The 12,949-nt window shown below is 40.8% G+C and overlaps 2 protein-coding genes across 4 annotated transcripts; one reads left to right on the top strand and one right to left on the bottom strand.

The window, feature by feature from the left end:
* Positions 1-261: 261 nt before the first annotated feature.
* Positions 262-4,380, bottom strand: LOC146713339 (low affinity immunoglobulin gamma Fc region receptor III-like). The gene is made up of 7 exons (XM_085447113.1): positions 4,321-4,380; positions 2,772-2,922; positions 2,652-2,687; positions 2,081-2,344; positions 1,271-1,552; positions 1,116-1,238; positions 262-778 (listed from the first exon to the last, which is right to left on the bottom strand). The coding sequence occupies exons 2-7, from the start codon at positions 2,818-2,820 to the stop codon at positions 699-701; spliced, it is 834 nt and encodes a 277-aa protein (XP_085303239.1). The 5' UTR covers positions 2,821-2,922; positions 4,321-4,380; the 3' UTR covers positions 262-698.
* LOC146713338 (uncharacterized) lies at positions 3,933-7,425 on the top strand. Of its 3 annotated transcripts, none has more exons than XM_085446966.1 (4): positions 3,933-4,226; positions 5,748-5,860; positions 6,197-6,412; positions 6,651-7,425. In XM_085446966.1, exons 2-4 carry the CDS (start codon positions 5,851-5,853, stop codon positions 6,821-6,823), a joined length of 399 nt encoding a protein of 132 aa, XP_085303092.1. In that variant the 5' UTR covers positions 3,933-4,226; positions 5,748-5,850; the 3' UTR covers positions 6,824-7,425. The 3 variants fall into 3 exon arrangements, with proteins under 3 accessions (XP_085303092.1, XP_085303086.1, XP_085303077.1); XM_085446960.1 differs by lacking the exon at positions 3,933-4,226 and adding an exon at positions 4,547-4,609 and having other exon boundaries at positions 5,434-5,860; XM_085446951.1 differs by lacking the exon at positions 3,933-4,226 and adding an exon at positions 4,677-5,503 and having other exon boundaries at positions 5,641-5,860.
* Positions 7,426-12,949: the final 5,524 nt, after the last annotated feature.

Here is a 12,949-nt window from a genome sequence, read left to right as displayed (position 1 = left end):
GGGCCTAGTGGCTGCTGGAAGAGCCTGGGCCTGGTGGCTGCTGGAAGAGCCTGGGCCTGGTGGCTGCTGGAGGATCCTGGGCCCAGTGGCTGCTGGAGGATCTTGGGCCTGGTGGAGCAGTAGGATCCTGGGCCTAGTGGCTGCTGGAGGATCCTGGGCCTGGTGGCTGCTGGAGGATCCTGGGCTGCTCTTGTTCCCTCTCTGCTCCTCTCTCTCCCTCTTTGTGCTGACAATCATATACAAACAAACAGTACACAGGACACAGAACAGAAACATACACAATTTTTTTCTTACATATTTACATCAAGGATAATGGTTACTATAAACAGAGTACTGTGCAGTTATTAAATAAAATAAAATAAACTACAGATAAGAGGCAAACCCAGGTTGTAGTGCAAATCGGTTCGACTCCAGCTTTTGGTATTCTATCCTGTGGTGTTTTGTGACGTGCATGTTTATTTGAATTGTTTTTTCTGTAACACGTCTGAGCCTGTTTGTTTTTGTTTTATATTTTGAAAATCTAAAATAATTTTTTTTTAAAATATGCTGCTGTTGATTAATGGTCATGAGAATTGATATTAATTATTAAGGAACGGACCTCCCAGCCCATTGTTCCTTCAGTGGGCTGGTTTCAGTCATTATGCAAATGTACTGTTTATAAGATCGGGGAAACCTGCAGTCAGCAGAGACTGAAGAAGTCACTTGGATGAGTGACGAAACGTTTCTCCCACTGAAATCACTGAACAGAATCCACTTTTAGGACAGGTCCCATAGTCTCCTGGAAGAGTGAATGAAAACACAGTGCTGCTGTAATACATCAGTATTGTCAGTAGATGGAAGCAGAGTTTACATGAGAAACAAGGTCATTTACAACATCACTGACTTTTCAGAGTCTGTTTGTGCTGATTCAGGATGAGAAGATGGAAAAAATGATTCCGAGGTCCAGTCTTACTTACATGATCAGAAATTTACAGATATTAGAAAATGAAAAAAGATGTAAAAAAAAAAAAAGTCAAAAAAATAGAAAAATCAGCCGTATTTTATGAAGAGTTCAGACAAAGAGAGGTGTTAATCATCAGCATATTTATGGACCAGTAAATGAGTCAAAGTGTTACCTTTGTCTCTGCGTCGATATATAGACACCAAGAGCAGAGTGGAGATGAAGAACTGGCAGAAAATCAGGAGGTAGAGGACAGCTCTAAATGCAAGTTGAAGGGGGGCTGTAGTTTTGGGTTTACCTACAGAGAGAATCCCACCTGTTCAGGTGAACATGAGGATAAAATTAAAGGTGAGTGAAGCTCCTCATCTGTGACAGTGATCCAGCTGGATGGAGACTCTCCATGACCGCTGATGTCACACTTGTAGAGGCCTTCATCAGACCTGGAAACATGCTGGATGGTCATGTGACCTGTAGGCTGCTTCCTGATGAGGGAGCCATCTTTATAGAAAGCAGCTGGGAGGTTGGAGGGAGTGGTCTTTGTTTTACAGAGCAGAGTGACGTCATCTCCCTCCATCACAGGGAGGACAGGACTCTGCAGGATCACTGATCCACCTCAACACAGAGACAAATGTTATGGAAATTTTAACAATAACCTGCCACACACCCAGTGAGCTTGATTTGAAGTGGGTTTAATAAACACATTGCAATGTGGAGAGAGCATCCCAGTGAAACACCAGGACCATCTCTGAATTGTGGCCACCGCCCTTACATCTTATATACAGACACACAGACAAAGAACATTTCTCAAACTCTTACATGTTGGCCCCTCTCACAGGGGGGCTATACCTCCTCCCTCACAGAGAGAATTATGACCTTGTTTTCTGCTCAGCCTTCACCTAAGGATTTACATCCCTGATAAGCAGAAGGAGCCTCACTGTGTTAACTTTCCACATGCATGTAAAGTAGTGGCAGGAGTGCTCTTACTATAGTAAAGTGAGAAAGTAATATTACTATAACTAATGTGATATGATTAAATATGTGATTAATACATGAGAAAAGAAATCTGCCACCACACAAACTACAGCATTTCATCCATTTACACACAGCTTCATCAACACTAACTCCACACACTCAGCTTACCAGTGACTGTCAGGTTAACCATGTTACTGATGGGACCCTCTCTGGACTCACACCAGTAAACTCCGCTGTCCAATGGGTCGATGTAACTGATGTTACAAGAAGAACCAGCTGATTTCCCCCAGTCAGCCCCACACTGAGTCCTCTGTTGTTTGCTTGTGTTTCTCCTCAGAGTCCATCCAGCAGAGCTGTCGTCCTCCTCACAGCTCAGAGACACAAAGTCATATTCAAAGAACTGAGAGCTGCTGGGACTCACAGTCAGACGAGCTGTGAGGAAGAAGAGGAGACACATACATTACATTGTTATCAGACATATTTTACACTGACTGAATTCACATTGTGAGTTGTTTTATGCTGACTTTCAGTGATGGGAAATTATCACTTTCGTTCTTGCACCTCACATTTATATGACATCTAATCATTTAGACTGATATAATAACATGATTAGATACACCGACAATGACTGAGGAGGAGTCTGTCTGCAGTTAGCTGCACCATGTTCTTAATAAATGTGTCCCACAGTCTCCTGAGAGAGTGAGTCAGGTTTACAGTGTGACAGAAGAAGGTTACTGACCTTGGTTTGTGGTGCAGCTCAGCAGTGAGATCAGAACTAAAGAGAAATTAAACTCAGGTTAGTTCAGAGTTTCACATTCAACAAGACAGCAGACGCATGAAAAACACAGAGTGAGCTTACAGAGCAGACACAGCAGAGACGTTTCCTCCATCCTGCTGCTCAATGACATCACACCAGCTCTGAGATCAGCTAACGCAAAAACCTTCCTCCTTCTCCTCTTCTTCCTCCTTGTGTTTGACTTGGTGTCAGCATTCCCTTTCCCCCCAAAACTCTACAAATACAAAAAGCAGAACCTCAGTGGTTGCTCAGAGGGGTGTGTTTTGCAGTTTTTTCGTCATAAATAAAAAGAATCTGAGCTACATTATTGAAAGGATTGATTTTAATAATAGGTTAGCAGATCGATAGAAACGAATTGTGTCTCCCTGTGAGAAACGAGCCAGATTTTACTCCTGCTGTCAAAACGTGAATAAACTGTGACATCAAACTGGCAATCACACTTTAGATGAGCTGCTATAAAGTCACTTCTTATTGTATCTGAAACATAAATGGTTATAAATCAGGGATGTGATCACCACTAACTGATAACCTGGTGGGATTTTCATGTGTTTTTGTGTGTCCGTGACACTTTCTGATCAGTAGTTATGTGCAATACCACTGATTTCCTTTCCAATCGGATACCAAGTAAAATTCAGGGTGGTATTGGCGATACTGATCCGATACCTCATAATGATTACAGGACGTCAGGTTACTTGTTCTTATCATTTAATAATGCAGAATTATCACATAGAAATAAAAAAGCTTTTTTGAACGCCTTGCCTGCACTTAAGGACTCCGCGAGAGACGTCTGTCTCACCCTAGCAGCACCTGACCCTGTCCACCCCTCCTCTTCAGTTCATCTCAACATAAACATAAACAATGTGATTTACTCTGAGGTGTTTGACGACTTTAGTGGTGTTACCACAACACCTCACTATCTTGCCACATTTACCACAAACCGCGTCTTGGCTGTTAGTGGAGGTAAAGTACATCGGCCAATGACTCCATTTACACACAGCCATTGTTGTGAGTGTGTGCACCAAGGGGCAGCGACACATTTATAAAGCCATATTTCACACATGACTATTAAAGACGGAAGAGGAAGTAGTTCCTTCCAGTGTAGACAATCCGAATTATATCATTTCTTTCCACTCTGTATCTGTTAACGATAAACTACAAATAGGGGAGGGGGCGTGTTTTATAAGTAAGGTTTGAAGAGAGAAAAAAAACAGCGGTTTGTTTACTTCCTATATGAACGGGAACCGCCCACAGATTGGCTGAATGATTTCCGTGTGATTAGTTTTTTTATTGAAAAAAAGAGCGCCATCAATCAGCTATTTAAACGAACCATGTTTACTTTAATGTAAAATCGCAACATAAAAATCTAAACGAATAAACAAATGTCGGTTAATGTATCCTCCGCTGGTCTGGAAAACTCCAGAAAGTTCTGGAGCCGGTAAAGAAGCTTCACCGGAACCGGCGCGCTCATTCAGAGTAGTTTCCACCGTGGTCGTGTTGGCGGTACCTGGCTGAGAGCTCGTGAGTAACTGACAGAAAACCTTTAAAAGATAAACGTTTACCGGCTCCTCTGTTTTTACTGACACATTGAACGTAACCGTCGCTGTTTACTTACCGTTAATAATCTGTAAAGCGCTAACGTTTTAACTGGTTCACGGTACGAGCTGGTACAGCAACGTCACATCATTTTCTGCCGTAGTTTAAAACGACGGTAAACAAACGGATATTTGCGTAAATCTCTACTGTGCAATGTAAACTAACTGGACTCCGTGACTTTAATCCTGCGTCTATTCCCTCCTCAATCTTTGCTGTTTTAGGTTAAGCGCAAATGGCTGTTGTAACGTTTTCGTGGCCCTGCTGGATTCTGATGCTCGTTGTCGTCGCCACCGCGTCCACTTTCGCCGGTGAGATTTCGCCTCGGCGCCGAACCGAACAAAACAAATCACTCTGCTGACTGTGCAAACCTCTATGTGTGATTGAGTATTCGGTGCCTTTTATTGGTTGGAAAAATGTTCCAAAATCTCAAAGTTGTGGTCACGTCATCGTAGATGGCGCGTTGGTCGTAAGTTTGGAAGCCTTTGAATGGAAGAGTCGCGAGTTTAAACAGGGAGACTTCAGATCGTTCCCTGCGGTGCTTACTTGTCAAACATATTGAGCCACAAACAACGTTCCTGTCAAAAGGGAGAAGCTGCTATCAATTTTCTGCTAAAAACTTTAATAGACACAAAAATACCTTTCAAGTGGGCCAATATATAACCTCTCTTTAATTTTGTAAAGATGTTTTAATTGGCTGAAAAAAGGCAGGCACAAATATGTTTGCAAGCAGGGGCGCCTCCAGAAATTTTCTTAGGGGTGGCCATATAGGGACCCCTAAAAACACTGGGCTTACACACCAACAACAGAATTTCCAGTCTTATTATGCTTTTGTAAAATATAGGTTACTTTAAAAATATGGCAAAAAAAGAGAGAAAGAAAATAAATATGTACTTAGTTAATTTCCTGCTGTTAAAGTTGATATGACTAAAAATAGGTACATAAGAAAAATTTTGAACTCAATAATAAAACCCTCTCTCTTGTGCTCAGTCTGCCATTGCTATAACAACAAAAGACTGATCCATTGGCGTGAATGGAGATAATGCGACTCTTCCATTTAACGACTGTAGTATCAGCTGAGTTGTGTATTAGATATGATGCGTTATACTGTATCAAATCCCTCACGCCCGACAAGTTGGAAGGACGCCTCTTCTACGTCACACTGGATGCTCTTATTCACAGAGTTACGGTAAACTAGGCGCCACGTGAGTTCCACTGATATGTCCAAATATCAAACTGCAATATTTACTTAGGGAGTTTACACTCCACTGATTAAAAAGGCACTTTTGAAAAGTTTTTTGAAAATATGTCACTTCATTCTGTGCAACTGTGCAAAAATTAGCTTTTCAGCCAGTTTCTGAGGAAAAGGAGTATCAAGGACACACTAAGAAGAAGAAAAATATTTTCATTTTGAAGGTTTTTTTAAAAAAAATCTATGGATTTATCAAGCAAAAAAAAGTGGTGCTCCAGAGTGGAAGGAGAGTGAACAGGAGGATGACTGCAACGCTAGGACTTGGGATTTGGCTATTGAGGCCCATGGTGGGTGTGAAACATGAAGGAGGGTGAGTAGTTTGGGATTTTTGTAAAACAATGAGATATTGTTAGCACTTATGCACTTGTACTGTAACTTGTGTGATATCTGCTGGCTCACTGAAAATGAGGAGTCAAATAGACGAGTGGCGAGGCTGAATCTATTTCGTGTGTGTGTGTGTGTGTGTGGTAACCCAGATGACAATGACAGTGAGAGTTTATACCCTTAAATAAATGCGTCCAGACAGAGAGAGCCAACAATGTCTTGCTGCATTATTAACCAAAAATGTACTTACAGATTTTAGAAGTGTACCAGATAAACATACCTTTTGTAAATTCTCTAACCTCTGTGTTGTTTCGTCTTTCAGAGCGCAAAATCATCACCGCTGGACCCGTCGTCACTCTGCCGTGTCAACCTCCAAATGACCGCTCCATCCTAGCTGTAGAGTGGACAAGAGCTGACCTGGGCTATAAATACGTGGTTTTGTACCGGGCTGGACACTTTGACTCTGTCATCGGGTTTAAGAACCGGGTGGATCTGCAGCAGGGGAACATCATCAACCTGAGTGTTGTTGATCCTCCAGGTGAGTGAGTAGAGTTGAGTGTGTGTGTGATCAGAGGTGAAGCTGCTTCCTGGTTGTTGATGTTTGTTTCTAAAGATGTTGTTGATGAGACTTTGTAGAAAGCAGCTGGTCTGAGTGATGTGATCAGAGTGCAGTAGATAATGTCTGACAGCAGTTTGAAGAGGAAATGGATTCTGTTCTGTTCTTCACTCATCACCTACCTGACAGCTGACACCTCACACCTGTTTCTCACCTGCAGGTCAGCCAGGAGGACACACAGAGGATGGATCTGTTGGAATGAAGTTTTTGTTTAGGGAGTTCATGGCGGTGGTGTGTGTGGTGGGGGTGTTGGTGATGTTTTCAGAGCTGCCTTTGAAAATGTCTTTGGTTGTTTTGTTGGTGGTGGTGATGGTGTTGTTGTTGTTTTTTTGAGGTACAGAAAACTTAAAACAACAGATGCAGGGTTCATATCAGGCTGCAGTTGAACTTGAGTCTGTTTGAAATGTTTCAGTTTTTTCCAGCTGATCTGAGGTGACCGCAAAGATTTTCAGGTTTCATATTTAAACATCCATTAATTAATTAATTAATTTATTTATTTATTTATTTTAAGTGGAAAAAAATGTCCAGAGTCAAAGTTGTGCTTTTAGTTACTCACTGTCTGTTCACAAAAATCATGCTTAACTGGAAGTCTTCATATTCATTTGAAAAGAGAAAGTTGTTACTTTTACTTGTTGCATCAAACTACCTGCTGCTTCACTTTAAACAGATAAAACACTCATGTTTATATCAGAGAGCTTTCTAAGCATTAAGCACTGTGCACACTTCTTAACTTTGTTATTGCACACAGTTTTTAATATATTTATTTCTATTGCAGACTTCATTAGTAATAGTGAAATGTAGGATTTATTTTTATTCTATTTTAAAAATGAAATGTATTTCATCAGAAATCTGGGAGTTTGTGATTCTAATGTTTCTACTATAAAGTTAAAGTGCCCTGTTGATATCACCTGAATAAAACTGAAGCTGGAATCAAAGTGTCATGCCTGTACTGGTTCTTTTCATTTTAAAATGTTACTTATTTGATGGTTTCAATCATTTTTAATATAGAGAGGAGTTAAATCAACTCAACCCTCTCTACCGAAAAGTCACTTTGGACTCAATCTGCTTCAAACTTCTGCTAGTCGTGAATCAAACACCAAAATGTGGTTATACAAAGTGGAAAAATTACAATCAAATCAAAATCTGCAAACTTTGACCCCCACAGAGTCGAGCTTTTCAGTTCAATCAGCTGCATTTTGATGTCATTGGCATTACCTCAGCCAATTAATGCCAGTAATTCCTTTAAAGAACTGCAAACTGTTGGGACTCACAGTCAGATGAGCTGGGAGGAAGTGGAGAGGATACATAGAAATGTTTAATTAATTTAGTTTGTGGTGCAGCTCAGCAGTGAGATCAGAACTAAAGAGAAATTAAACTTAGGGCTCTACTTTGAACTAACCTATGTGTGAGTATTTCTAATCCAGCTCCTGCAATATTTGTGTTTAATCCTGTCCACACCCACAGACTCACTGATATTTATCATTTTTACGTGATGTTAGAGCTTCTGGGATACGCCCACCTCGAGGGCAAAAGCTATACTGGGTCCTTTGCCCTGCAGTCATTCGAGTTTAATTAAAGTGCCAGATGTTTGCTGTGCTCTCCAATGCACTAATCAGTGTTTATTTACAGCTGAAGAATGTAGAGCAGCGGTCCCCAACCCCCGGGCCTCGGACCGGTACCGGTTCGTGAGTCGTTTGTACCGGGCCGCGAGAGTTGAGGCTCAGGTGTGAAATGTATGGTTTTCAGGGTTTTTATCGGTTTTCAGCGTTATTTTGTTATCGTTTTTATCGTTTACTCGGTTTTCCTGGGTCTTTTCACGTGTGTTATGAATAAATTTTCTTTTTTTCGGTACCAGTACTAGTTTTATTTTGTTGTATTTATCCGCAACACCTTAAAGGCCGGTCCATGAAAATATTGTCGGGCATAAACCGGTGCGTGCCGCAAAAAAGGTTGGGGACCGCTGATGTAGAGTATGGCACCAACATGTGAGCACACCTCTCCTAACCCTGCCTTACAGACCAAATCACACCAATGCCTGCTTCTCCATCAAAGTAAAACATGAACCCACAGCAGAGGCACGGACTACAAACTGAACAAAGGGAACATGGAGTACAAGGACAGGAGTGACATGAGAAGCAGAGGAACCAAAACCTAAGAACTAGAATTCCAAAATAGAAACCAAAACACTAACAGACTAAACACTGAGGAAAATAAAGATGAATAATGATACAAACGTCAAAACATTGGGTCACCGAGCCAGGACCGTGACACTGGCTGTGCAGAGCAGCTGGGAAGTGGACCTGAGCAGAGAGTCCAGAGTGTGGAGAACTGATCTGAGCAAATAAAGAATGAAATCCAGGTTCAGGTCTGAGCAGGAGAGCTGAGGAGGTGAAGCTGACCACTGAGGCGGAGCACAGTGGAGGGTGGATGAAAGGCAGCAGGTTTGGTGATCAGATGTGGACGAGATGATAAACTTTCACTGTTCTACTTTTACAGTAATATTGTTTTTAAATGTGTTTTAGCTGTGAAGTCAGTTTTAAAACAAAGACAATCAGCTGTTCAGTCTGTTTCACAGTGAGACTCTTTCTAGACTCCTACTTTGAAAAACAAAAGTTACTAGAAATAAATCATCTCTAACACTCAGATGACAGAAGACCTCTTTGTAGAAATGACAATAAATGCACAGCTTTATTTATTACTGATATAAAGTTTGCAGAGATCACCGAGACACAATAGAGGCGATTCAGAGGTGATGCTCTGTGGTGACATCAGTGATGACATCATTATTCTCATCATTATGAGAAGCGCAAAGGAAATTTCCTGTAAATATGTAGAAAGACTAGTTTACACAGGGAGACTAGTTCATCATTAGCACACTGAGTGATGAGTCAGTGATTCAGTGTTACCTTTGGTTCTGCATCGATACAAAGACACCACGAGGAGAGTGAAGTATGGACAAAACACCAGCAGGTGGAGGACCACTCTGAATGCAAGCTGGATGGAGCTGCAATCAGGGAGTGGAGCTGAGGAAGGGGGCACTGTTTCCATGGTGGCTCGCACTGTAGCTGTGGTTGTAAGTGTACCTGCAGAGAGAATCCCACCTGTTTAATCTAAATTGTATTTAATCAATTCACTGTTTCTTCAAATAAAAAAATTACTCTTCCTCTTCACCTTCTTCCTCCTTCTATTTGACTTGGTGTCAGCATTCTTGTTTCCCCAAAACTTTAGAAAAGCAGAACCTCTCTGCAATGAAAAGAGAACATGTTGGATTTACTTAATTCAGTAGTAGACATTGGTTGCACACAGAGGTTTTTCACCTTAAACAACTGAGTTAAATCACACAGGTCATTTGGGCCTATCCCAAATGTGATAGAGCGAGAGCCGGGGCACACCCTGGACATGCCACCAGTCTATTGCAGGGCTAACGCTGGAGAATATTTCCCAACTAACCTAACCCCAATAACTGCATGACTTTTAACTGTTGGAACCAGAGTACCCAGAGAGAACCCACTGCTAACTAGCTGGATTGCAGACTTGAACCCAGGACCTTCTTACTGTGAAGTAACCACCGCGCCACCAAGCTGTCAAGCCTGACTTCCCAAAAGTAGGAAATCTGTGGTTACAAGGCTTGATGCAGAATTTTCTTTACGTTTTTGTCCTTGACAGGTTAAACCACAATAAATAGCAACAGCATACACATAGTTGTCTTCCTCTAATAACCCCAGTGATTTTCCTGTGGTTTGAAATCTCGTGTGATCTTGTGAATTTCATAAGTCCAGGCAATAAACTATTCTTACTAGATTGTATCATGTCATCGACACAAGATCAAATTAAGTTGTTGAATTTCATGCAGATCCCACATGATTTAATTATGTTGAGCATAGAAACATTAAATTTTTTTGTTCAAATTCTAAGTTAGTAAACTGTAAATGTAACAACCACCCAATTTCCTTTTCTTGAATGTGGTGCCTTTGCTTACACTTCAAATAAATCAGAGGGATGTTTTTCAGCTTTTTTTTTCACAGATACACTAAAATTACTGACTGAGTTACTGAAAATATTCATGATTATCGATCATATTTCATGTTGACAGGCACACGATTCGTCTTCTTGCAAACTGGAAAAACTGTGTTTCCAACCTTTTTGTCGTGACCTCACAGAACAGCAAATTAAAATGATGAAAATGAAAAACAAAATAAATTTATTTGTTGCTGTTGCTACGTTATAAGGTCAGCTCCTTGTCGGTTTTGCTTTGGTCAAGAGTTGCTCACAAACTAATAATCCACCACCAAAGAGAATCTGGAGTACATAAAACCACAAACAATGGCAAAAACCCTCCCCTTCGTCATCATTGTCACCTGCCACATTTTTTCACCACTCAAAGCTAAAGAACAACATGTCTCCGTTATTTAAACCACTTTTGTTTGGACTGAACTGAGCTGCAGAGAAGTCATTTAGCTATTTTTTCTCCAGAATTGCATCTCTACAGCTTTCTGTAGTGCCAGTTCAAGTTGGCCCTTAGCCTGAGACACCTCATTACCATCAAACACATCCAGCACTGTTTCACGCAATAAGACATGAAATAAACATAATGTTTTAAGAACAGATCAAAGTGAGTGAGATTAAAGCAACAAGGCAAGGATGAAATGGTTTTATGTAACTTAAGCCAGGTACTGTACTTGTTTCCACCAGCCTTGGACAGCTGAGGGAAAATAGGTTGAGGGTTGAATAAAAGTATAGTTTTTGGTGTAGAAGGTTCTACATCAAAAGAGTTCACAGGATATAGAAGTGCTGGGCAATTTATTAAGGATTGCTTCAGCTTCACTGAACAGGATTTGGAGACCTTTGTCACCTACTGTTTGCCATGTAAAAGAGGAATCAGTGACCCTTAGCTTACTCCCCTCAAACATGGTATTTTACTGATCTCAACTCTTCCCCCCTAGCCTCTTTCTTAGTACCAACAAGATTAGTTCCATTATCAGACCAGACAGGCCAGATACATTTTAAAGTATTTGCTCGGATATGAACTTAAGTGGCATCTCATTCTTAATCCATATGGTTTAATATAATGTTGTCCCACTATTTTCAGCAATAACAGCTTCTGCACGTCTGTGTAGGATTTCCACAAGGTTTAGGAGTACTAATGGGAATATTCGATCATGTTTCAGAAGTGTCATATCAGACACTGATGTTGGATGACAAGGCCTGACTTACAGTCTGCACTCAAATGGATCCCAAAGATGTTCTGTTGGGTTGAGGTCAGGTCTCTGTGCGGGCCAGTCAAGTTCTTTCACTCCAAACTCATTAATCCACCATCATCCGTGTCTTTATGGAACTTGCTTTTGTGCACTGTTAGAACAGGAAGAGGCCATCCCCAAGCTGTTGCAGAAAAGTTGAGAGTTTGAAATATTAAATTATACCTCAAAGTGGCAACATTGCTTGAAAGAAGAGTCTGAGTCCACATTACCTCTTCTTCTTTTTTATATTTCCACAAACAATTTGGTCCACAAAGAGACTTCACCCTGTTTAAATCCTTACTAACTCTTTCATCTGTCGCCCACCTTTGACACCAGAGGGAGGAAACATTAGCACATCTCTGACATTTACAAAGAATTTTCTAAGTGTGGTGCAAATGGTTCTGTGTGTAAAGACAGCAGGGACTTTTGAATTACATGACTTCTGTAAAAGACTTCAGTTGAAGTCATGTGACTTAAGAGAAACTGGTGATCTTTACACTTTATCTGTAGACCTGCCTCATTCGCTCTGCTGCTGCTCTCTGAATAAACACCTGACCACACAATCATAGCAAATGTTATAAACAAGTTACAGTGAAGTTATCAAGAAACCATTTAATATGATCATTTCAGAATCAGAATCAGAGAAACTTTATGAACTGTCAGCAGCAGAATACACACATACAGCAGACAGCAGAGCAATCGTATAAAAAGAATTGTAGAAACAGAGATAAAAATATAAAAGGAAAGTCATATTAACAGTAATGTTAGTGGGATATTAACAGGTATTATAGCTGCACAGGTATGCAAATGTACGTTGTGGTGTACAAAAAGTGACGGTTTGCAGTGAGGTGTGTTTACTGTGGTTCAGTATTTGTGGATCTGACCACGTGGTTGAATTAAAGAGTCTGACAGCAGCAGGAAGGAACGGCCTCCTGTTGAAACTGCTCCAAGGAGGTTGGAGTCATCGCCAGGTTTCTGTCACCAAAAATAAATGAAATAAAGTTCATGTGAGGTTAAAAGTTTAATTGAGACTAAAAGTTTTGATTGCAGCATTCTGAGGGTCCTGTATGGATGTTACTGAGGTTGTGGGAATGTTCCTTCCGGGTAACAGTTAAAATATCTGAAACAAAAGTTTTTTCACATGTTTCTGCTACACTGATATTTTACCTTTTTCTTAACGTGACCGAGTTGGTTAAATTTAGTGGTGGGATGAGAACTGAAC

The sequence above is a fragment of the Copadichromis virginalis genome, linkage group LG3 (genome assembly GCF_057382275.1).
Source record: "Copadichromis virginalis isolate Kocher_CV1m ecotype Utaka linkage group LG3, C_Virginalis_male_GT1.1, whole genome shotgun sequence".
In the NCBI taxonomy this organism is placed as follows: Eukaryota; Metazoa; Chordata; class Actinopteri; order Cichliformes; family Cichlidae; genus Copadichromis; species Copadichromis virginalis.
This window is presented reverse-complemented; position numbering and strand designations above follow the sequence as displayed.

Excerpts from the sequence above, each read along its gene's own strand:
- LOC146713339 (XM_085447113.1), bottom strand. The coding sequence starts at position 2,820 with ATGTCATTGAGCAGCAGGATGGAGGAAACGTCTCTGCTGTGTCTGCTC. Across the intron at positions 2,688-2,771 it reads GTCTCTGCTGTGTCTGCTCT|TTCTGATCTCACTGCTGAGC; the intron begins GTAAGCTCACTC and ends ATTTCTCTTTAG. Across the intron at positions 779-1,115 it reads ATATCGACGCAGAGACAAAG|GAGACTATGGGACCTGTCCT; the intron begins GTAACACTTTGA and ends TCACTCTTCCAG.
- LOC146713338 (XM_085446966.1), top strand. Across the intron at positions 6,413-6,650 it reads GAGTGTTGTTGATCCTCCAG|GTCAGCCAGGAGGACACACA; the intron begins GTGAGTGAGTAG and ends TCTCACCTGCAG.